Source organism: Trichosurus vulpecula, chromosome 8 (assembly GCF_011100635.1).
Source record: "Trichosurus vulpecula isolate mTriVul1 chromosome 8, mTriVul1.pri, whole genome shotgun sequence".
Lineage (NCBI taxonomy): Eukaryota > Metazoa > Chordata > Mammalia > Diprotodontia > Phalangeridae > Trichosurus > Trichosurus vulpecula.
In genome coordinates this window covers 44,355,299-44,380,987 of record NC_050580.1, presented here as the reverse complement: position 1 = coordinate 44,380,987, position 25,689 = coordinate 44,355,299, and the positions used below count along the sequence as shown (strand labels likewise).

The 25,689-nt window shown below is 41.7% G+C and overlaps 1 protein-coding gene across 1 annotated transcript in view; it reads left to right on the top strand.

Moving 5' to 3' along the window:
- Positions 1-25,689, top strand: part of CALY (calcyon neuron specific vesicular protein) — a 116,775-nt gene that overhangs the window by 78,532 nt on the left and 12,554 nt on the right. The window contains exons 2-4 of the mRNA XM_036735868.1: positions 2,876-3,036; positions 3,898-4,017; positions 23,457-23,570. Coding sequence (XP_036591763.1) covers positions 2,893-3,036; positions 3,898-4,017; positions 23,457-23,570 — 378 coding nt within the window. The 5' untranslated portion in view covers positions 2,876-2,892. The remainder of the gene's footprint in view (positions 1-2,875; positions 3,037-3,897; positions 4,018-23,456; positions 23,571-25,689) is intronic.

Genomic DNA, 25,689 nt, shown 5'->3' with positions numbered 1-25,689 from the left:
AATCTTCATGCTCTCTGCTCCCGGGTTCCAGTCGTGAGGCTGCAGCTGCCAGCTGGACTCCTTTCTTTCTGAGCCCGCTGCCATCCCTCACTTCATCTTCAGAATCCTGTGCTTCTCTGGTGTCAGGTCCTGGGCTATTACTTTTCACATTCTCTGACTCCTCTACCATATTGGATTGATTTCAGGGTCAACTGCTTTCTGTCTTTGTGAGTAAAGATCTGCTAGCTTGCATCTTCCTGTCTCAGCTCCTCTGTCTCATTTGATTTCCACTCTCTCAGTTGCTGTTGGCAAAATATACCCAGCTCTCTCTTGCCATGTGGTCGTGTGCTCAGTGAGTTAAAGCAAAAACCTATTAAATAAGAAAGTCTATTCCTTCCTGGGACCACTTCTTTTTAACATCAGATTTGGAGCTATCTAGTCAGAAGAGGAAATCAAGGCCCATAGAGGTTTTACAATTTGACCAATGTCACATAGCTGGGTTGGAAGAGTGAGGGGACTAGAACATAGGTCTTTTTGATGCTACAGCAGTGGTTGGTGGCAGCTAGGTGGCTCAACGGATAGAGCGCTGGGCCTGGAGTCAGGAATACTTAAGTTCAAACCAGCCTCAGATACTCACTAGCTCTGTGTTCCTGGGGAAGTCACTCAACCTCTGTTTGCCTTAATCTACCGGAGAAGGAAATGGCAAATTGCTCCAGGGCATTTGCCAAAAAAAATTCATTGACAGTATTGGTGTGCTATGAGCCATGGGGTGACAATGAGTCAGACATGACTGAACAATGGCAAAAACAATAGAGATGGTGCCATTGATGGCCAAACTTGAACTTTTATTCCCATAGGGTTGTGCATCATATTTTTTTGTCCACTTAAAAGAGAACTTGAAATTTATGCAAAGCATCCTGCTAAGCACTGGGGATGCAAATAGAAAAAGCATTGGTTTTTTTGGTGAAGGGGGGGAAGGGAGGGCAATTGGGGTTAAGTGAGTTGCCCAAGGTCACATGGCTAGTGTGTCAAGTGTCTGAGGCTGGATTTGAACTCAGCTCCTCCTGACTACAGGGCCGCTGCTCTACTCACTGTGCCATCTAGTTGCCCCTTTGTTCTCAAGGAGTTCCCATTCCAATGGAGGACACATCACATATAGGAAGTTTCATCTGGAGGTCAGAGGGAAAGGTCCCATGGTCTGCAGGGTGTAAAGTAAAGCAGATGGCAATGCCCCATCTTAAGAGTCATTTCCACTGTTAAAATCATAGCTGTTTCTTCTGAATCATGTATATAAAAAGTTTTGCAAACCTTAAGGCTCTCTATCAATGTAAGCTATTGATGATGATGATGATGACGACACTGGTCTTCAACCACAAGGTCAGAGAACACAGTTCATCTGGGTTCTTCAATTTGGTTTTGTGGCCTGCCTGAATGCATTGGGAATTCATTTATTTCCTCTGTGGCAGTAAATTTCTTATGTAACGTGCCTCTGGGAGCTAGCTAAATCCCTTTCATTAACGCTAATAGCAAGATTGTCCACCTCACCAAATGTGTTTATGCCTTTGATGAGCTTGCCCAAGATCTTTGGGGAATAAGAATTCTGTTCCCTTGATTTAGTCACGCTGTTGAGAGACTTTGTTTTTTTTAATGGCATTCATTACCCTGCAATATGGAAAGGACTGTGCATCATAGTTGTGATTCTGGTATGGCAGAGCAGAGAAGTGCCACTGTGGTGTGCAGCCCACAGCATTCCTGAGTGTTGCCTGAGCCAGATGAAAATATGGTACCTATTTATTGTATTGTGTTGATGTGTTAATCAAAAAGAAGTATACAAACATACGATTTTCTAAGTCAATATGTGACCCATGGGGATCCTTATGTATAGTTTCATATCATCTGTCTCTTTTTGTTTGACACCATTGTGGTAGAGACCCTTTGAGCCAGGAAACCTGGATTCAAATCCTGGCTTTAAAACTGGAAAAACAAAACAAAACAACAACTAACTTTACATCACCTTTCTTTTTGAAAATGGTTCATCATAGGGTTCCTTTGATTGCAAGCTTCTCTTATGCTATCTATATCTACATACATATCTATCTATATCTACATCTATCCACATCTATCTACATCTACTTATCTATCTCTCCATCTATCCCGATCTAGCCATACCTACCTATCTCTCCATCTCTCCATATCTATCTACCTATCTTTCCATATCTGTCTACCTGTTTATCCCTCTCTCCATATCTTACCAAAATTCCAAGTATAGCCATTTTAGGAATACATATTGTGTAAAGGAAGTATAACTGCAATCTGTCCTCCTTTCTAATCTTTTTTGTGGTTGGGTCCTTATACACAGGGGGTTATAGGGATTCTAAGTTTGTTTATAAGGGGGAAGACACTTATGTTGCCTTGAATGAACAGGGAGCATCTGGCAGTGATGAGGTGATGGAAAGTGGCTAAAATTGGTGGAGATCAAACCAAATAAAAATTTGAATGTCAAATGAATTTTCAAAAACAGCTCAAAGATACCAGGCAGTGTAGTTTTCCTCTCAGAGGAAGCCTTCCCTTAGCCCTCAAGCTCTCACATATGTGGTTTTCTATCACATAACTGAAGCATAGGTTTTAAACTATAAAGCTTTTCTTCTACAAGAGCTCCCGCCCCACCCCCATTGTGCTTTCTACTGTTCAAATGATCATTCACTTACTCAATGATCATACACTTAACCAACCTGGAGAAGTATATGATAGAATCCACTACAAAACAAAATACTTAATTGCTTATTCAGGAGGCTGGTAGCAAATAGACGCCATGAGAGTGCCCTGGATCAAAGATAGCATTCAGGGAGACCAGATTGGTCTGCAGGGAAACTGACCAGCTGTCTCTCTACTTTAGGACAATTTTGAACCAACATGGTGAAATTGGGGAGCAACCTGTCAGAGAAGCCAGAGAAGGAGCAGGGCAGTGGAGGCGGTGGAGGGGAAGATGGCTTTGATAACATCCCATTGATAACCCCACTGGATGTCAACCAGCTACAGCAGCCATTCCCAGACAAGGTAATGTGAGCAGTCTCCATGAGGGCCACAGCATGCCTTGGGGGATCGGGATAAATGGGAGTACCTGAATTGAGCCTTGAAGAAAATTAGGGATTGCAAGGGGTAAAAGTAAAGGGCAATGCTTGACTTTGTTTCCCTTTGGCTATAATGATACGTTTCTTTCCCAACAGCTATAACTTAAAATGGTACAGTTGTAGGTATCGGAAGAAGTACATTCATTCACGTCTTTGTGTTCTCTTTATAACTGGAAAAATATCCTTTATGAAAAACTTTATCAATGCCTTTTTGTTTTTACATCAGTCATTTTCAGATATAGCTCCTTCATCCCTATTCCAGTGGGTCATATATATATATATTATATATATATATATAATATATATATTATATATATGTATATGTATGTATGTATATGTATGTGTGTGTGTATGTGTATATACATATATATCAAAGAAGAAATAGACATTTAAGCAAAGCCAACAAATACATTGACCAAATCTAATGATGGCATGCCATATTACATACCCATTACATTACCCACCCGGGCCCCTGCCTCCCCCACAAAAGGAAGAGAGACTCATTTCTTCATCTCTTAGGGCCATTGTAGAAGCTATCTATTGTCCTCTCATGAACAAAAGTTCAGGGAAGCTAAGGTCAAAGGTCATAATGAGCTAGCAGTCACAATGGTACTAAAATCCAGGCCTCTTGACTCCCAGCCATCATACTAGAGTAGGCTCTTTTCTCCATTTCTAGATGGCTGGCCAATTCTACAGGGGAGCTCTTTGTGGGGGGTGGAGTTGGGTAGTATATGCCTGGTGAGGCACTTAATTGACCTCCACTGCTAAATCATTTCTTCTCCCACAGGTGATAGTTAAGACCCGAACGGAATACCAACTTCAGTCAAAGAAGAAGAGAAAGTTACATGTTCCTGGAATCAAGAGGCTGAACGTCAATCTCTATGATGAAGTATCAGAAAAGGTCAAGGTAAAAACAATCCCTACTCACAGGTTCCCCTGGCTAATTTCTCCTGATAATTCAGGAAGGAGAAATGTGAGTCTTCAAAAAGCCTCTGTTGAGGAAAGGAAGCTGGTTGGAACATTGTCAGTCTTGACTAAGGCTGGGGTTGTCCAACCTAGGAAGGAAGAAGACATTCAAGAATCAAGAAAAGAATGTCCTGGATTCATTAGTGGCCTGGACACATAAACAAAATCCAGCTGAGGGTCCTCCAGAGGAGTACTATTTTGGGGTGCCAAGCGTTGTAGCATGGTATCCTGTTTTAGGGTCCGACTGGAAATACTGTCAGAGGTTTGGTGCCTGGGGGATGTGTAAGTACTGGGCCAGGAGCTAGTTTTAGTAAAAAGCACTCAGTAAGGTAGTGCCTTAATGTTGTTTATCTGCTGTGAAGGGACCCAGATAGAGCAGAACTGACATTGCTTCATCGTATTAGAAAGATAAATACTTTAAAGCGAGGAAGGAACCTGAATGACTCTTGCTGACAGAGAGGCTAAAGGAAACATAGAGCCTTGCTTTTTTTTCTTTTGGACCAGTCCCATCAGGGGGACCATTAATTTGGCAGCATTAACACTTGAGACTTTTGGAAATTGATTGAAAAGAACAGAATGAGACAACAATATGGTAGTGCCCGTTATCTTTGACTCTCAATCATGTGGTATCTGAGGAAGAAGGGAAGCATTGTTCCATGGAAGACCCTTAAGGAAACCACTTAAGACAAGCCTGACAGAAGGAAGAGAGTGATAGAACAAGGCACTTGGAGTCAGGATGACCTGAGTTTAAATTCACCTCAGATACTTGCTGACTGTGGGACCAGAGGCAAATCACAATGATTTCCCTCTGCCTTGGTTTCCTCATCTGAAAAATGAGGTTAGCAATGACACCTACCTCTCAGGGTGATTGTAATTATCAAATTGAGAGAGAGAGAGAGAGAGAGAGAGAGAGAGAGAGAGAGAGAGAGAGAGAGAGAGAGAGAGAGAGAGAGAAGAAGAAGAAGAAGAAGAAGAAGAAGAAGAAGAAGAAGAAGAAGAAGAAGAAGAAGAAAAAGAAGAAGAAGAAGAAGAAGGAGGAGGAGGAGGAGACAGAAAGGAGAGAGTATGGATGTATATATATAATGTTATATTATAAATATAAATATATATGTACGTACATATGTGTATATAATGTATATATGTAAAGCCCTTTGTTAGTTATGATTAAGATCAAAATTCATTCTTGAAAGTTCTGATTAGTGGGAATGATCAGTGAGTGACTCAAACCTCTATTTAATCTACCCCAATGCCTCCCAGTTAGTTCCAGGATCAAACACAAGGCCTCTGTTGGCTATTAAAGCCCTTCCTAGCTTTCCAGTATTTTGAGTAACTTTCCTTCCCTCCTCATACTCTACAATCCAGAGACAATATTCTTCTTTCTATTCTTCCCACACAATACTCCAACTTCCAAACTGTGCCATTCTCTAAGACTTTTCCCCAGCTATCCCTTATGGCTCACATGTTCTCTCACTTCTGCCTTAGCTTTCCTGGCTTCCTTCAAGATGAAGATCAACCTCACTTCTCTCAAATTCTAGTGCTTTATGAGATTGCCTTCCATGTACCCTGTATATATCTTGTATGTGCAGAATTAATTATGTCTTTTACCATTAGAACATAAGCTTCTCAGGGCACTTTTGACTTTCTTTGTATCCCAAGCATTCGGCACAATACCTGGCACATAGTAGGAACTTTAAATACTTGTTGACTGACAGGTCCTTGGAAGAAGGGTTACTTCCTACCCCAAACAGTCCTTTGCTTGATAGGATTGTACTTCTTGGTGGCTTTTGGGGATTACATTGGAATGCATGGGACCAAAACCACACATCCCTCAATTAGGGAAAAAGACCTTGTATATAACTTGCATTCATTTCAAAGTGTCTTTGTTCATACCTTTTCCCCTGCCCTTCCCAACTGAAGCTGATTATAGACAGGAATCCTTACCACATTCATATACTCTTTAATCAAGGCTGGCATGGTTCAGTAAATAGATATCTTCTATGGCAACAGGACTGGTGATCCTGGGGTGGAGTCCAGGACCAGTGCTTTGATGAGGGAGAAGACTTGATCCAAATATCCTACTGTTCCATTATCAGAGTAACCATAAGGCCACCTATCGCTAAAGGGCGGAGATAAGCAGGTTGCAGGCTCATCAATTTAGAGCTGGGAACTTACAGACCACTGAATCCAACCTTCTCATTTATAGAGAAAAAATTGAGGCCCACTTGCCTAGGCTTACACAAGAGGTGAGCAGCAGGGGCAGGATTCACCCAGAGCTCTTTGGATTATAACATGCTGCCTCCAGCATGAGTTGGTTTAGCCAATTAGAGGTAAAAGCTGAAGAAAAATGCCCACAATTAGGGAGTTCAAGGCCAAAATCAAGCTTTCTCCTGGAAGTTCAGGTCATTTTTCCCCCCAGAGCTAACATGGACGCTTCATATCTACCTGGTGGACCCTCTGGTCTCTAGCTGACTCCACCACCCCTCCCTCCAGAGCATGCTGCTAGGCTGTGAGGCACTGGCTTTGTGGTATGGTCTTGGTACAAGGTCTCAACCAATTCTGGGACTTATCTGCTGTGCCTTTCCCTAGGCATATTGCTGTATTCCTTCCTTTCCTTTTCCCTAAGTGCTGGGGATATAAAAACAAAACGTACCCTGGCTTTAGGGAGCTTATATTTCGCTGGGGTGGTGGTGAGATTTAACATGTACACAGATAAATAAATAAAAGTTATTTTGGGGAAGGGGAGAGCACTAGACACTGTTGGGGGGTATGGGGAGGAGGGGTGGAGATCAGAGAATTTAGAGGAGTTAGCACCCGAATTGAGGCTTGCAGAAAGATAAGGCATTCTGACAGGCAAAGATAAGGCACGGTATTCAAGGTGTGGGTCGCAGCTTGCATGAATGCATAAGTGATGAGAGCTGGCATGTCAAATCTGGGGAACAGCTGGTAGTCCAGCTTTATTGGAGCTTAGAGTGGGTAAGAGAATAAATGGGAAATAAAGCTGGAAAGGTAGATCACAGCCAGATTGTGCAGCTCTTTACATGACAGGCTGAGGATTTTTTTCTTTTGTGTGTGTTTTATCCTAGAGGCAATAGGTAGTCACTAAAGATGTCTGATCAGGGGAATGAAATGGTCAGACTTTCTTCTCTCCAAGTGGTCTGTATTCTATTCCATGAAAATCTTGTTTCTCCATTCCCATCTCAATTGATCTTCATTCAAATGATACTCCCCTCTCTTATTCCTAAGTCTAATTACAGGAGTATGTTTTTAAATTTTTTTTTTTACTTAGTTTACAACACTCAGTTCCACAAGTTTTTGAGTTCCAAATTTCCTCCCTTTCCCTCTCCTCCCCGCCAAGATGGCATGTAATCCGATATAGGTTCTACATAAGGAATATATTTTCTTTATGAAACATTATTAAACTGTTTTTATATATCTATTTAAATGTAGTATCCAACCACTCTCTAAGAGCAGGGGATGTTTCCCCTTTCTGCCTTTATATCTCTGGCACCTAACAACAATTCTCTGAATATGGGTGTTTAATAAATTCACGAGCAGTGATTAACATATTTATCTAGATGCTGGAGGACAAATGAAAACAATTCATTTTTCCAGGAAATGTCCCATGAATAGACGAGGGATGATAGAGTCGGGTTCAGCTACGACTCTCTCAAACAGCAGGTCTCTAAACACTAAATTCATGAACCTCTGCGAGGTATCTCAAATGACACAGCCCAGCATTCAGGCAGACTGGAGCTAAGGAAAATCCACAGCTAAGTAATAAATATGGGGTCCTTCCTACAGCAGGGGATATCCCTCCATGTTAAGAGAATGCACATTTTAAAGATATGTACAGAAAATGGAAGCAAGGACATAACAGACAATATATATGTATAAATGTATATGCATATATGTATACATACACATATATGTATGTATATACATACACATATGCATAGATGTATATATTTAGCATATGTGTGCTATATGTGTGTGTGTATATATATGTATATGTATATGTATATATAGCATAGTCCTATAAGAATATGTTGTGAATGGTAAAATGCAGAATAAGGTGAAATTGATAAGAGAAGAGGTGTAGGGTTAGTTATCTCCAGAGAAGGGCAAAGACTCTTGGCTGGGTTGGTTAGGACAATGATTGCTAACAAAGGAGAGGAGGCATTACTTCTCTCCATAATTTTATTTTCCTCCCCTCCCCCCAAGCGACCAGTGTTTATTGAGCATCTCTGACAATGCTCCAGGCACTGAACTAGATGCTGGGAATATGAGGACAAAGAATGAAAGAATCTCTACTTACAAAAAAGCTTATATTCCAATGGAGGAGACAATAAGTACATATAGAAATGTTAGAGGATGAGCCTTGCTCTAGAAAGGGAAGAACAAAAATGCAAATGAGGTCACAGAGATTAAGTGACTTACCCAGGGCATGGAGTCAGGAAGATTCATCTTTCTGAGTTCAAATCTGGCCTCAGACACTCACCAGCTGTGTGACCCTGAGCAAATTGCTTTACCCTGTTTGCCTCAATTTCTTCATCTGTAAAATGAGCTGGAGAAGGAAATGGCTAAAGTACTCCAGTGTCTCTGCCAAGAAAACCCCAAATCCCAGGGCAGACATGACTGGAATGACTAAACAAGAACAACCAGGGTCACACAGCTAGTAAGGATCTGAGGCCAAATTTGAACTCAAGTCTTCCTGACTCCAAGTCCAGTATTCTATCCACTGTACCACATTGCCAGGGGATATCTCAGATGACTGAAGCTTATCTTTATGTGCCAAGATTTTAAAAGATTAACCACTTTTTATGGATAGTTTTAATAAAATGTCTTATTCTCTTACTTTCTCAGGAAAAACAATCTGAATGTAATTCAAGTTTTTGTAGATACCTCTGAGGCATCATCACGGATGTTCACAATTGTTAAATGTTGTATAATATAGGGAATATTAAGGAAAGGAAACAAGCATTTATTAAGCACCTACTACATACTGGGCATTGTGCTAAATGCTTTACAAGTATCGTCTCATTGGATTCTTACAACAACACTGGGAGGAAGGTGCCATTATTATATCCATTTCACAGATGAGAAAATTGAGGTTGAGAGAAGTTAAACAATTTACTTGCTTAGGGTAACACAGCTAGTAAATATCTGAGATCAAATTTGAACTTAGGACTATCCTGACTCCAGGTCCAAGGCTTTATCCACTGTGCCATATAGCTAGGTTGTTAAGACATGGGACTATTTCATCTCCACTGCTAAATGGCCTCATATCGTGCTTATAGTTCTAGTGTTTGCTTTTTCTAATTCTTCTGTCTCTTTCCTCCACTAATGCTTGTATCATCCTGTTCCTGTCCAGGTATCCCAATGCTTCTAATCTGCCGCCTTATTTTACACTCCAATGTTTGAGTTGGGGCCTAAGGGTGGCTCTATTTTATAGAATTTGAGTTGGAATAAAAATGTTAGTAGGATGGGAACTGGTACTGTTACTTCAATGTTGTAAGCAGGTCACAGATGAGGAAACTCCCTCAATCAGTGGAAGCTGGTACCTTCTCTGTAACTTACTCTTAAAGAGTTGCCTAGTTCAGTGACTTGTCCAGGGTCACGCAGCCAGTATGTCAGAAGTAGGATTTGAATCCGGGTCTTCCTAGCATTGAGTCTATTTTTCTATCCACCACACCAGGCCGACTCAAGAGATGATATTTGCATAATGCTTCAAGCAGGCAACATTAGTGGCCGTGCAGTCTAACCCACACCTGAAAAAAAGTCCCTATTATAGCGTACGCAACAAGTGTATGTTATCCATCTATTAACTGCTTAAAGCTCCCTAATGAAGGGCAATTGACTACCTTTTAAGCCTTAATGGAACCCGTTCCATTTTTGGATAGTTCTAATTGTGTGAAAGTCAAGTTCCAATTTACCTCATCAATTTCTGCACATTGCTTCTGGTCCTGTCCTCTAGAGCCAAATGAAAAACAAGTCTAATCTTTCTTCCACTCAGTCCCCTCCTGATACCATAGGTCCTCTTCGAGAAGGACCAACGATAATCCCTTCAAATATTTCAGACAGCTAGGTGCTTCAGTCAGAAGCTAGGTGGCGCCATAGTGCACAGAGTGTTGAGCCTGAAGTCAGGAAGACTCATCTTCATGAGTTCAAATCTGTCCTCAAACACTTCCTAGCTCCTTGACCCTGGGCAGGTCACCTAACCCTGTTTGCCTCAGTTTCCTCATCTGTAAAATGGGGATTATAATAGCACCTACCTCAAAGGGTTGTTGTGAGGATCAAATGAGGTAACAATTCTAAAGCACTTAGCACACAGTGAGCTCTACACAAATGTTAGTTATTCATAGTAGTATATTTGAGGACATTGATCATATCCCACCAGTCTTCCTTCTCTTTTCTAGGCTAAATATCCCAACTTCCTTAGGTTGCTCCCACAGGCAAGAGCCAGAGGCCTTCCCTATCATGTCTGGTCCTCCTCCATTTCTTCCTGAATAAAGAACAGGGAGCTAAGCCTCCCCAGAGCCTCTTCCCCTCTGGCTGTGCCATGCCATGGGTGGTGGAGCTAAGTCTGGGGCAGCTCCAGCCTCCCCAGAGCCTCTTCCCCTCTGGCTGTGCCATGCCATGGGTGGTGGAGCTAAGTCTGGGGCAGCTCCAGCCTCCCCAGAGCCTCTTCTCCTCTGGCTGTGCCATGCCCTGGGTGGTGGAAGTCTGCCTGGCAAACAAAAGACAGATCACTGCTATTTGCAGGTTCTTGACAACAATGCTTTCCTTCTCACATTTCTGTGTCAGTGAACACCACTATTTATTCCCTTTTAAGACTTTTTTTCTTAGCACTATTCTTACAAGGATTGGATGAGATAACAGGTAAAGTACTTTGCAAACTTTAAGGTGCTGGATAAATGATGATGGATTTAATTATTTTTGCATAAGAGAAACCTGTGACCTTTCCTGAGCAGTCACACAGTAGTAGTAATGGTAGATAGAGCAAAGGTCTCTGGGTCAGGAAAACCTGGATTCAAAACTTACTTGCTAGTTGTGTGAGCCTAGGCAAGACATTTGACCTTTAGTTTTCTTGTCTGTAAAATGGGTATTAACAATAGCATCTACCTTACAGACCAGACGGGAGGCTCAAATTGGATGATATATATAAACATCAGAGAAAATGTTACTGCTTTCTTTACAGTACTGTCTAAATGTCAGTTATCAATAGCAGGTGAAGAATTGGAGTTGAGTCTTCTAAGAATAAATTGGGCTGTGTGGGCCCCTTGGAAGCCAGAAAGGTCATATTTTCCCAAGGATATATTTGGAGTAAACCAGGAGCCTGATGCAGAAAGGTAAACTTGGAAATCAAATTTCATCAATATCTTTGAAAAAAGGACCAACAACTCTCCCCTTCCCAATTTCTTCTTCTTTATCTTCCTAAGGATCTTCCTGAGCCCACGCTGCATAAGGGCAGTTTGGGCTTGACATTATGGTATGATGCTGGGGAGGTTTGTTTGGTTATAAGCTGGGGGGTGGGGTTCTTGGTTCAAAAGCTCATCCCCTCCCCCCCTCAATGTGATGATAACCTTGAGCCGTTGGTATGGGCTCCTGGCAGGAAAGTAGGTGGATATTCTAGGTTGTGAAGGATCTGTTTTCTTCTGCCAGTTTTGTACTGTTTGCCTTTTTCACAGCTCTCAGAAGGAAGCCATATGGTTTTGTTGAGTTCTTCCAGCTTAATTTTCCTTATGAGTCCTACCCTTGGATTCATGGAATCCAGTCAGAACTGGGAAGGTCTTTCAAGGTCATCCAGTCAAACCTGCTCATTTTATAAACAAGTAAACTGAAGTCCAGAAAAGGGAAGTGATTCAAGCTGGACTGTGAATGTGCCCATCTCCTGAAAGTCTGATGTCCTTTAAAAAAAATATATTACCAGGTTTAGTCACCTGGGCAAATAACTAAATCTCCCAATGGCCCCCGAGGCAACTCCCTAACACTGTAAGGTGCCCAGAAGGCATTTATCTGCATCAGTGGAGAGAGTTTCCTTATCTGGGGGCTCTGTATATCAGTACAAAACCACAGGCTCACTTCCTATTCCATGTATTGATGCTTTTTATTTTTATTTTTGACATCACAGTAGTTCTGGATGTAACCAACCCCACCACGGAAGTCTGTCTCTCTTGTAATGAAGAAAAATCATGTCAGCAAAAAGAACCAACCAAGTAAGCTTATCTGACAGTACATCCCCAGAATTCCTCTGTCCTCTAAGATCTTAATCTGAGTTCAGCTGACAGTGTCTACACTATGGTTTTCAGCATGTATATTCTTTCTAGTGACAGCCGAAAGGGCTCCATAATTGTGCTTAGCTTTCTTTGATGGTTTTTGGCACCTCTGATGCCCTCTGTGTACCCACTGGTTTGCTGCTTAGAACCCTTCAAGGGCTCCCCGTTGCCTATAATTAATCCATTAGATTCTCGAGTGGTGAGACCGGATTTTGCCTCTTTCTGCATCCCCAGTGCTTAGCATAGACCTGGCACATGGTAGCATTTAACAAATGCTGATTGACTGGTTGATTGTTCAATAAAAATCCTTAGCCTGGCATTCAAGACCCTTCCTGAAATCTGCCTCTAACCCACCTTTTCAGCCCTGTTCAAATGGTCCAAGGGATCTCAGGATATCATTCATGAACGTATTCTTTCCAGTGGTGTCAATTGGAACCTCTTCATGCCTGGCCACATCCTTCTCGTAGATCACACCAGGGGCTCTACCCAGCACACTAGGGGTATGTTGTTCTCTGTTGCTTATTCCTGCCTGGTGCCAGGCGACAGCCTGTTTTTTCTCATTCATGCTTTCCTTTGACATCTTTTGCACCAATTCTCTAGAATTCCTTGCTTATAACGTGCTACAGTCTTCTCGTGCCCACCAGCTCTGTTGCCTTTGCATAATCAGTCCATAGAGATCCCATATTCAATTCTTTGGATATTATAGTTTTCTTAGAGCCACACAATAATACTGGAAGAACACGAAATAAAGCATGTACTAAAATCTTACTAGGAGGTGGTATGGGGTACAAATTGGGAATATAAATGCAAGCCACCAAGACAGAACCCACCTTCAATGAGTTTACATTCTAAGTTGGAAGAGAGTGGAAAGACAACACAAGTAAAGAGGGAAGAGAATAAGCATGTTTAAGGGTCCTACTATGTGCCAAGCACTGTGTCAATTTATTACCATCATCATTTTATTAGGACACCATTAACTCTTGGAACTGAGCCTAGGGTCATTGACCTAAATGCAAAGCTATGAAGATGGTCCTTTCTATCACATTTCTAATGACCAAAAATGAATGGGCTCAGGCCTTTGGAAGAGATTGAGAGGAGCAGGGTTGGAACCTTGCAGTCATTGTATATGCTTTGCCCTCTAGGATGAGAATTACTCTGTATCCATTCCAGCACTATTATATTACATTATACTACATTACATTATATTGATTATGTTACATTGTATTACATTACATTATATTAAGTTATAGTATATTATATTATGTTATGTTATATTATATCATATTATATCGTATCATATCATATCACATCATATACTATACTATATTACATTACACTATACCATATTATATCATATCACATATTATGCTATACTACATTATACTATACTATACTATATAATATTACATTACATTACATCATATAATATCACATCGTGTCCTGTTACACCGTGCTATATTATATTATATTATCCTCAAATGAACCCTATGAGGTAGGTTCTGTTATTATCCCCATTAGACAATTGAAGAAACAGAGGTTAAGTGACTAGCCCAGGGTCACACAGCTAAGTGTATGAAGCTATATTTAAACAAGGATCTTCGTGACTCCAGGGCCAGCACTCTATCCATTTACTTACTCACACTTTTCCACTACACAATTGGAAATGATTGGTGAATCCCCAAGGAGGGAGGATAAGACACCCAAGAATTGCGCCCACCCAGATATTCCTTCTTTGGGCTTACTCAGGCTTGTACTCAACAATGGGTTGAGTACTGCATTTCTGGGAAGGGTAGCTGACTAGCCTGTACATAAGAACACATTGGGGGAAGGGATGGCAGCAGGGGGGCCATTTGCATGAGGACATAGTCATGGGCAGGATGTGGCACCCTAAAAGACCAGGTTTTCCGGGTTTGAATCCCACATCTGAAACTTTGGTGGAGAAGCAAAAAAAGGAGTGGGGCAAGAAAAAGTAAATTCCTAAATGAGCTTTAAACAGACTCGGGAACAAAAACCATGTCCGTTGTCCTCTTGGCACCATCTGGTTCTTGAATCTCACCTGTGCCTGTGGCAAACCCAGGATTATCAGCCAAGATTAGAAACTGGGTTGGTCGTGTTACAGATGAGCATGCAAAGCCTCTCCATTTCCTTGATATGAAAATAGATGGTTAGATAATTTCTCTGCCCATGATTGATGTCTTTCCCTTGAGTGACTAACCATCCTGGAACACACGTCCTACACTCCAGCCAAATTAGATTGCTCAGCGTCTCCTTCTCCTCCACATATAAATTCCATACTTTCCCCACCTTCTCTGTCTTTATTTATTCCCTTTGTCTGAGGTTAACCTTCCCCTGCCAACCGCCACCCCACCACATACCTAATCTCTGTCCGCTGATATCCCGTACGCTCTTTAAGGCCTAATTCAAAAGTTACCTCCTTTATGAAACTTTCGCTGACTTTTCCCCCTATGCACAAGGAAGATTAGGATCATAGGATCACTAACTTAAAGCTGTAAGAGACCCTCGAGTTCGTCATCCTCTTTGGACAGATTAGGAAATAGGAATAGAAAGGTTAAGTGACTTGTTCAGAGTCACACAGCTTGTAGATGTCTGTCAAATCTGGGTCTCCCTCAGTCCAAGGCCAGTATGCTATCCACTAGGCAAGAGTGTCTCCTGGCAGTTTTGTATTTTTAGGTACTTACCATGTGCCAGGTGCATGCGCCTCAGCAAGCCCTTCTCCTTTAATGTGGCTCTCAGCCTGTGGAAGGCACGGATCGTGACTTGGTCGTCTTGGTATCTCCGCCATCCTCTCTAGTAAAGCATATTCCTCAAGTAGGCATTTAATGAATGGTGAACAGATGAAGAAGGGAAAGAACGCTGAACCTTCCTCTGTTGGTGAAAAGCTGGGCCAGTGAAGTCCTTCGGGCTTCTGGGCAGCTCTTCCTCCTTACTGCCTCCCCATGCGAAGCCTTCTGTGTGGGTTTCTGCATCCCCATTCAGGCTTCTCGCTCTCGCCAGATTCCTCTCAGGGAGATTTAGGGCTTTGAGATTCAGCTTGTCAACAAAAAGAACTTCTCAGGAAGTGAAAGCTGTGTCGAGTCCTTTGAGGGGCATACTTGGAAAGGCCAAAGCAATATTTCACCAGGCCTGTAACCATCCATCCTCTTCCCTGTGCTCCCCATGGTGCCTGTCCTTTCCTTCCTCTCATATGGGAGCACTTACTCTCTTTGGAGAGGGTGCCTGGTCTCCCACCTTTGGGAAATGCCGTGAGTATTTGCAAGGAGGAGTTTATTACTCAGACCCAGTCCAGAAGCTCCTAGGCTGTCATAAAACCCATAGTACTTTATATGCTCCTTCCTGTCTTTCTCCTTTGAGAAGGAAGCTGTATCTGCCTACCAATTTCATGAAATTCTACATATGTAGTGTTAGAATATGTCACAGAATCATAAAATATCTGAGTGAAAAAGGGGCCAGACTGGCTTTCTAATCCAACTATTACCTAGACAAGAATTATACCTATGTTATACTTGGCAATTAGTCACACCATCTTTTGGTGGGGTGCAAATGAGGGGGAGACTCATTACCTATGGAGGCAGTCCATTTCGCTCCGAGATCACGCTGTGTCAGAAAGTTTTACGTCCTTTGGCCAATGCCATTCCTTCTCTGCCCCAAACTTTATTTTTAAATACCAGGGTGGTTGTTCTACCTCTCTGCTGGTTCCACGGGGGAAACCTCCCAGCCCTTGTGAGAATCCCTCCTTGACTTAGGAGTTAGGCATTTACTGGCCCACTTTCGTCAGCTGGTCTGATGTTTTTTGTATAAGAAAACATGAAAACTCCAGAAGCATTCTATATTTTACCAGAGCCTACAAGAATCCTTTGCCTTCCCCATTGGAAGGACTTCTCCCCTCCCCAAATTATATGGTATTTACTTTCTATATATTTTGTATTTATTTACCTATATTCATGTTTTTCCTTCAGTAGAATGAAACCTCCTTGTGGGCAGAGGATTTTTATTTTTATATTGCCAAGGACCAGCCCACGTTTATTAAATAAAAGTCAGTTAGGACCTGTCTTTGTCTCTCTCCAACACTGCATCTTTCCACAGATAATTAGGTAGTATTTATATAGTGCCGTAAAGTTTGCAAAGTGCTTCAAAAATATTATCTAGATTTTACAGATGAGGAAACCAAAATAGACAGAGGTTAAGTGACTTGCCCAAGATCACACAGCTAGTAATTATCTGAGGCAGGATTTGAACTCTTTTTATCTTGACATTTCCTTACCTAAAATACCACACTTAGTTTTAGAGTCTATATCAGGCATGCATGTTTATTTCTTTATTTGACTTCTCAGCTACTGCCTCCTTAGGGAAGAACAGACTTTAATCAACTCTATTATTCTCTATTGTTGAGCAGCCAGGTGGTGCAGTGGATAGAGTACTGGACCTGGAGTCAGGAAGACTCATCTTCTTCAGTTCAAATTTGGCCTCAGATACTTATTAGCTGTGTGGCTCTGGGGCAAGTCATTTAACTCAAGAAGATTCATCTTCCTGAGTTCAAATCTGGACTCAGACATTTACTAGCTGTGTGACCTTGGACAAGTCACTTAACCTCATTTGCCTCAGTTTCCTCATCTGTAAAATGAGCTGAAGAAAGAAATGGCGAACTACTCCAGTATCTTTGCCAAGGAAACCTCGATGGAGTCATGGAGAGTCAGACATGACCAAAAATGATTGAAAGACATCAAGCAAATTACCCTTCTCTGACATCATCTGGGTAACCTGCAACTCTTCTTTCCTGGCATGTCGTGGGAAGAATTCTGAAGCCACTTCTCTGAGTCTAATCCAAATAGTGTACGTGGCCTAGATTTCCCATTAAGGTTAGGATTAATTTTGTCTTCATCATTAGTCTAGGGGACCAGGTTCCCCATAAAGAAAAAAACAAAAACAATGAAAAACCATGGACCTGAAAAACCATGACCACATTCTGGAAGAATAAAGTCTCTGACTACTTCCTTGTAATTTATTCCTCCTTTCCCCCTGCGCCCTACTCCTGACACTCTTTAGCCAAGACCCTGACTCTCTTATTCTTTCATCCCAAGCCTTGGGGACCACTTATACTGCAAAGCTAAGTGATCTGATTCCTACATGTACAGAGGATCACGTATCTACCGCTGTAAGGGATCTCATTAGCCATCTAATCCAACGTCCTCATTTTACAGATGAAGAAACTGAGGCCCAGGGAAGTGATTTGCCCAAGATCACATAGGTAGAAAGCATCACAGGCGGGGCTTGACCCCAGATCCTTTGACTCCATAGCTAATGCTTTTTTCATTATGCCAGGATCATAGAGCAGGCAAGCCCTCTAAGGCATCATCAGGCATGAATGGAGAAATGATGAGATATTGTTTCACCATTATACTCAATATCCTGTTAGAGCTTTGTTCATCAGACTTCTGCAGAACAACTGAAGGCAAGTGTGCATGAAATGGCCTCAATGGTACTTCAGTTCCCAGGGTATGAAGTAGGCTTTCAAGGCTGCCAAGAGAAGTTTCTTAACCAAGTCCAAAGACTAGCTTTGGAATTCCATCGGGGCTAAAAGGGAATAGATGATACAATTTTTAAAAAATCATCATTTTATTAGAACACCATTAACTCTTAGAACTGAGCCTAGGGTCATTGACCTAACTGCAAAGCTATGCAAATGAATCTTTCCATCACATTTCTAATGACCAAAAATGAAATAGGCTCAGCCCTTTGGAAAAGATTGAGAGAAGCAGAGTTGGAACCTTTCAGTCACTACATGTGCTTTGCCCTTCATGATGACAATTACTCCATAGCAAATCTGGAATCAGAAAACAGAGACTCAAGTCCTGGTTTAGTAACTTGCCATCTGTGTGAAATTAGAAGAATGATTTCCTCATTCTGGGCCTCGGTTTCTTCATCTGTAAAATGAAAGGCTTTAATGTTATGTGCCTCAATGTTCTCCTCTGTAAAATGAAGGGGCTGGCTGAGATGGATTCATACTATTCCAGCTTGAAGGTTCAATGGTGTCCTCTAATCCTTAAGCCTAATGCTCTTCCCAACATACATACCCTCCTCACCCCAGGCTAGTGTCCATGGCCATATTTAATCCATCTCTTCACTTAAGCTTTATGTATTGTCTGATTTTTATAGGATCAAAAGAAAATAAATTTAGAGTTGGAGAGTGCCTTAGATGCCATGGAGTCTAACTTCCTCACTTTACAGATGAGCAAACTGACATAGAGGATAAATGACCTGCTTAGGGTCATTCACAAATCTGAACTCCCACTTTTTGACAAGATGAGCGTTGTGGGAAAGGCCATGCATGTTTTCTTCAGGTTCCTACTTTGGTTCGAACTAGGATCAGGAACATCAGTCTACAGATTGACTTTATGCCTTTTCTCAGCACAGTAGGATCATGGGAGCTTAGATTTCAAAACAGAAGAAACCTCAAAGGGCATGGAGTCCTTCTTTGGCCAAAAGAGGTGAAGGGATTGGCCCAAGGTCATACAGGTAGTGACAGAAGGTGGGATTTGAACCCAACTCCTCTGAGTTGATACTTCAGAAGCTTTACAATGTCAAATCTGAACACATCACCAAATGTTGCTCCACGAGCAAGGATCCAGCATGGTGCAGCCTTTCCTGGTCCAGGCCCTTTCCTTACTCCTTCCACAAATTAATATGCAGATCAAAGTCCCAACCTTGGAGGAGGCTGCTAAAATTTTTTTCTTTAAGAACTGATGAATTCTAATGCAGATTGAAGCACACTTTTTTCACTTTCTTTATTTTTCTTGCTTTTCTTTTTTTGCAACACGGCTAATGTGAAAACCTGTTTTGGATGATTTCACATGTCTAATTGATATCACATTTCTTGCCTTCTCAACGTGTAGAGGAGGGGATGGAAGGAGGAAGAGAGTTTAGAGCCCAAAATTAAAAATAAATGTTAAAAATAAATAATGGTAAAAATTTCCTCTTCAGATAAATTCCAACTTACGTAGAGAATCCATTTACTATTGAGAGAACAAGGCTGGTTTAACATGCATCTTCCATTTTCAGATTAATCTATTTCCATGGAGAACTAGGTGTCGGGACATGCACTTAAATTTGAGCTGGAGAGTGTCGGCTAGAAGGGAGTCAAGAAAAGAGAGGGGATCAAGGGTTTAATAGGTGGCTACTCTGTACCAGACACTATGCTAAACACTCCATCTCATTTTATCCTCACAATAGGAAACTTAGGAAAGCAGAGGTTAAATGCCTTGCCCAGGGTCACACAGCTAGTATCTGAGGCTGGATATGAATTCAAGTCTTCTTGACTTGTAGAGCAGCTGTGTCAAATTTGAATAGAAATGGTTCCCTGCCACCACTTATTACCTTAGAAAACCACAAAGTAACATTATTTATTGTATTTCTGTTTCTTTTGTTAAATTTCTCGATTCCATTTTATTCTGGTTCTGACCACACTCAATAGCGTTAAGGGTTGCTTTCAAGGACAGTCAACACCTCTGCTTTTGCTGTATTGTGTCAGATTCAGGGATTTTCTTGGCAGGGATACTGGAGTGGTTTGCCATTTCGTTCTCCAGCTCATTTTACAGATGAGGAAATTGAGGCAAACAAGGTGAGGTGACTTGCCCACGGTCATGCAGCTAGTAAGTATCTGAGGCTAGATTTGAACTCAGGGAGAGGAATCTTCCCGCCTCCAGGCCTGATGCTCTATCCACTATGGCACCACCTAGCAGCCAACCTCTGCTTTAGCCAACTCTTTCAAAGACCCTAGTCTCTCCAAGCCCCTCATTGTGTAGAAGTGAGGACAGCTGCCCAGAGCGGGAAGTGACTTGCTCAAAGTCACACAGCTAGCTAACGGAGCTAGAATTCAGGTCTCCAGAAGCCCCAGATCAGTGATTTTTTTCCCGGTTACATCCTGCTGGCCTAATTTGAAAACATAAACAAGACAAAATGGCCCTTCATCGTTTCTTTGAGCCTCAGGGTTCTCTAATTGCTGAGCTTTATGAAGGATTGTTTGCCTTATGAATCTTGTTTACACATCAAAGTTTGCTTCTGTAGGATACATTGCCAGAATGATGGCAAGGTCCTATAGAGAGAACTGTGTAAGGCTTGTACTGACAGTCACGTTTGAAGAAAAGTCTGGGCTTCAGGCAATTAATTAGGAGCATAGCACTTCTGAAATGGAGAGGAACTTGGCTGGTCACTTAATCCAATCTGTGTCTGCCCACTGCACCAACTTTGAAGGGTCACCATGTAGCCTCCCCTTGATGACCTCCAGTGCTGGGGATCTCACTATCTTATGAAGCAATTTATTCTATTTAAGAAGCTTAATAAGTTCTGAATTGAGAAGGATTAAGAAACCCCAGTCGAATGCATCTGTTTAAAATAGTTGTATCTCTTAATGAAATGTCTGATAGTGAACCTACATTTTTCAAAGCAATAGACTGAGGGGCATCTAGGCATAATAGAGAACTGTGCTCAGTGTCAGGAAGACCTGGGTCAAGTCCAGTCTCTAACACATCCTGGCTGTGGGACCCAGAGTAACTCACTCAACTAAATGCCCCTGACAGCTTTCCCAGGTTGCAGACAAGGTGCCAATCTACATTGGCAGAAGTTTTCTAACTGTATTCCTGAAACCAAAAATATCAGAGCATTAGATTAGACCCTTTGACTGTCAAACTACAAGGGCCACTTAATTCAACCCCCTTATTGTATAGATGGGAAAACTGGCATCTGGGAAGGGTAAATGGCCTGTGCCAGGTCACACAATAAGAGGATGTCTTAACTGATATCTAGCCTCTCCATTATCACATGTCAACAAACAAGAACTCTTGGATGAAAAACCAACCCCTCACCCCAGAAGGCTGAGCTAAGTGGCCAGATTCCTGACAAATTTCTATCACCTCTAGGATTGATTGTAATGTCCTCTAGCATTTAAAGCTCTTCTGAACTTGGCCCCTTCCTACCTTTCCAACCTTCTTGTACCTTATAGTCAGCTACACTGGCTTTCTTGCTGTCTCTCAGATGTGAGCCTCCATGTCCCAACTCTGACTTTTCACTGGATGGTTCCCATGCCTAGAATGGTCTGCCCCATTACTTCTGTTTCTAGGTTCTCCTGGCTTCTTCCAAGGCTCAGTTCAGATCCTACCTTCTCCTGGTCCCTCCCAGGTGCTAGTGCCTTCCCTTTTCAGATTATCTTCTTTTAATGCATTTCCTAAATACCTAGTTACTTATACTTTGTCTCCTCCATTGGAATGTGAGCTGCTTGAAGACAAAGAAGTTTGTGTTTTTGGTTTTTGCTTTTCTTTGTATCCTCATTGCTTATCATAGTGTCAGACATATAGTAAACTTTTTTTAAGGGAGGAAGGCTGGGCAATTGGGGTTAAGTGACTTGCCCAAGGTCACACAGCTAGTAAGTGTGTCAAGTGTCTGAGGCCTGATTTGAACTCAAGTCATTCTGACTCCAAGGCTGGTGCACTACTCATTGTGTCACCTAGTACATATAGTAAGCTTTTAATAAATGCTTATTGACTCACTTATTGATTATGGGAATTGATTATGGGAATTCCCCTGTTTAGAAGGCTAGTTCAAGAGCTCTAATAGGGTACGGTGTTCCGAACTATTGATTTCCAAAAAGAACAACAAAGCTACGTTCCTAAGCTCTACAGAGGGAAGATTTATTAATCATCTAGTCAGATGCTCCATACTCTCAACTCATTTTACAGGCAAGGAAACTGAGGACCAGAGACAAGAAATAATTTGCCCAAAGTCATACAGCTAGTAAATGATAGCTGGTTTCTAGGTCAGGTCTTTGGATTCCAACCCCAGCGTTTTCTCTCTCTCTCTCTCCATTATATGATACTGACCCCACCACAGTAGTGATGCTTTCATATTTATGTAACATATTCTGAGACAAGCATTCCATCCTGATCAGTTGAGTTCCAAGAGTTCAGCTTAAGAGATACTTCTGAGGGGCCCGGAAGGGTATTTTTTTCCAGCACTATAGCCCATGAGCCCCCACCAGTGTGCTTCCTGACATAATTATTAGTTAAAAATTCTAACCAGATTTAAGTTGCTTTTAGAAAGGGGCATTCACTAAGGACCAGGATCACCTTCTTAGGGAAGGTAGAAACTCAGAGGAATCCAGGGGAACTGAGAAGCAGAGGTAAGGGGTCAGAGTTTAGACCATTCTAGTCATGGGGAATAGCCAATGTGAAGTCAGAGAGTTGGGAGATAGAGGACCACAACTGAGGGAGAGCAAGGAAGCCAGTAGTTGGTACAAAACATCTTCCCTCCCCAAAGTTTATGACAAATTTTCCAACAAGTACAGAGTCTGAAGGAAAGTGGGCTCGAGATTAGAGAGAACATGTTTCAAAAGGATAACTTGTCCTCATTGCTGGAAGTTCTTTTCTCCCCTTCATGGACTCCTTAAGAAATTTCCCCTTAGAAATGGTGTTGTTTCTTCACCCGGATTTTTGTAGAGTTATGGATTATATTCAGTCTCTTCTTGAAATCCCAAGACAGACTTGACTGTTTGCTATTCTAGAGACACTGCTAGGATGACAATGGGAAGATGAGAAGTCCTGGAAATCCTTCAAAAATCACAAGGTTCTCCTGCAGCCCATGTAGACCAAGGTCAAAGCCAAAGTGTTCCTCATTCCACCCCCACTCCAGCTTAGCTGGAGTTTAGCTGGAACACTCTCTTTTCATTTGCCACTTGCAGGAATCTTGGCAAGATGCTCATTTAAACTGTGTCCTGAACTCATCTTCTATTTTATAGATGACTCAAAAGACATGACTAATTTTCCTCCACCAATCTGAAGACTTTTCCTGTCAATCTTACTCCACCTTGTCTGAAGTCATTCCCCTCTAAATCTAGTGTTTGGTTGTTTGATACTTATTCTTCCCCTTGTTAAGGTATCAAGGCATCTCATGGGTGAGATGTTGATAGTTTACTCAACCATCCCAACCCTTCCCTTTAACAGCCTTTTCTCTTCTTATTGTGCTATTTTGATTTATTAAATTGGGCTCACTCATTTTCTTTCTTCTCTCCTCCCTTTGCCCCTCTTTCTCTTCCTAGTTGACAGGGCTTATTCTCATCACGATGGCATTCCTGGCCTGTCTCCTCATGCTGGTCATGTACAAGGCTCTCTGGTATGACCAGTTAAGCTGCCCAGAGGGCTTTGTGTTTAAGGTAAGGTGAAAATGCTGCATTGTGTACACTTTGAAAGCACCTCCCCCAGGGAGGGAGCTCCACTTCCTGTTTCCTAGAGAACATTTTGCTTCAGAAAATTGTTCAGACAGGTTGAAAGGGGTTGGGGACTCTTTGCCATTGATGACCAACTATTGAATGGAGCCAACTGCAAGATTCTACAAACAGGCATGTTAATAATTCTAAGCAACTCTGCAATTTCCATAGACCCATATCCATATTTAATAATGGCTGACATTTATATGGCACTTTATGTACATTAGTTCATTTGACCTTCATTACAACCCTGTAAGATAAATATTACAATTAAGTTCATTTCAGAGACAAGGAAACTGGAACAGCTAGGCAGCAGAGTGGATAGAGTGCTGGGCCTGGAGTCCAGAAGACCTGAGTTCAAAATTGGCTTCAAATGCTTACTATCTGTGTGACCCTGGGCAAGTCAATTAACCCTGTTTGCCTCAGTTTCCTGATTTGTAAAATGAGCTGGAGAAGGAAATGACAAATCACTTTTCCAAGAATCTTTTCCAAGAAAACTCCAAATGGGATCATGAAGAATCAGATATGGCTGAAAAAACAACAAAGTAGGACTCATTGGTTAAATGACTTGGCCATGTTCACACAGCTGGTAAGTATCAGGGACAGGAGATAAACTCAGGTGTTCTTGGCTTAGGTTCAAATAAAGTCCAGCATTCTATCGGGCTGCCTTTCTATAATAACATCAACAAGAAGGCATTTTATAGCCTTTTTCAGGTTTCAAAGAGCTTCACAAAAATCATTCATTTGATCCTCACAACAGCCCTATGAGGTAGGTGCTATTATTATCCTCATTTTACAGATAAAGAAACTGAGGCCAGGAGAGATCGAATAACTTGCCCAGAGTCACAGAATAAATCTGAAAAATATTTAAGTACCTACCATGTGCAATGTGATGTGGGTGGGGTTATAAAGATTAAAAAAGGCAAATCAATCAACAAGCATTTATTAAGCTCCTACTATGTGTCAGCCACAGCACCAGGTACTGGAGTTGTAAAGCCAAAAAATGAACTGTTGTCCATCCTTAAGGCCCATGCATTCTGTCACTATTCTTGTCCTTGTCCCCTTCCTAGACTGTAGCCTCCATAAGTTAAGGATGTGAATAAATATAATACAAATTAGAATGTAAGTGCATTAGAGGAATATAAAATATTTTAAGACCAGATGATCTGGTTTACTACTTCCAACAAGGTAGTCAGGAAAAGCTGCTGTCCAGGGTGCTGTGTGCATTAGACCTTGTCATTTCCTCTTCTTCCGGCTACTCCAGGTTAACCTAAGGTTGATCTTTCATTGTATATGAGACAGTAATAACTCCAGACCAACTAAGCAAGGCTCACCCTATATCCTTATGTCCACTAAGGAAAAAAAAAGTGCTAGAGAGTAGATCTTGTAAGGCCTTTTCCCCCTCGGCTCTCTCTGCCCACCTCCAACCTAAACCCTTAAGGTCTCCTGGAAGCCCTTATCTGTTAGTGGTAAAGAAAAAGTCTGAAAAATGAAGTTGGGAGACCTGAGGTTGAATTCTGGATCTGATCCTTGCTGTATGACCCTGGGTCAGTCACTGATCTCTCTCAACCCCAGATTCCTCATTTGCAAAATGGGGATAATGACACTTTTACTCCATACCTTCCAGAGATTTTGTCACAGCTGTGTTTTATAAGCATTAAGCTCTATAGATGCATGAGCTATTCTAATTGGAAGGCAACTGGAGGAGGTACAAGCTTATTGTTATTGTTGTTCATTCATTCAATCATGTCCCATTCCCCATGACCCCATGGACCATAGCACACTAGACCCTTCTATCCTCCACTGTCTCCCCAAGTCTGCCCAAGCTCATGTTCATTGCTTCCATGACACTATCTAACCATCTCATGCTCTGTCATCCTTTTCCTTCTGCTTTCAATCTTTCCCAACATCAGGATCTTTTCCAGAGTCCCATCTTATCATTATGTGGCCAAAGTATTTAAGCATCAGCTTCAGTATTTGACCTTCCAGTGAATAGTCTGAATTAATTTTCTTAAGTATTGGCTGATTTGATCTTCTCGCTGTCCAAGGGACTCTCAGAAGTCTT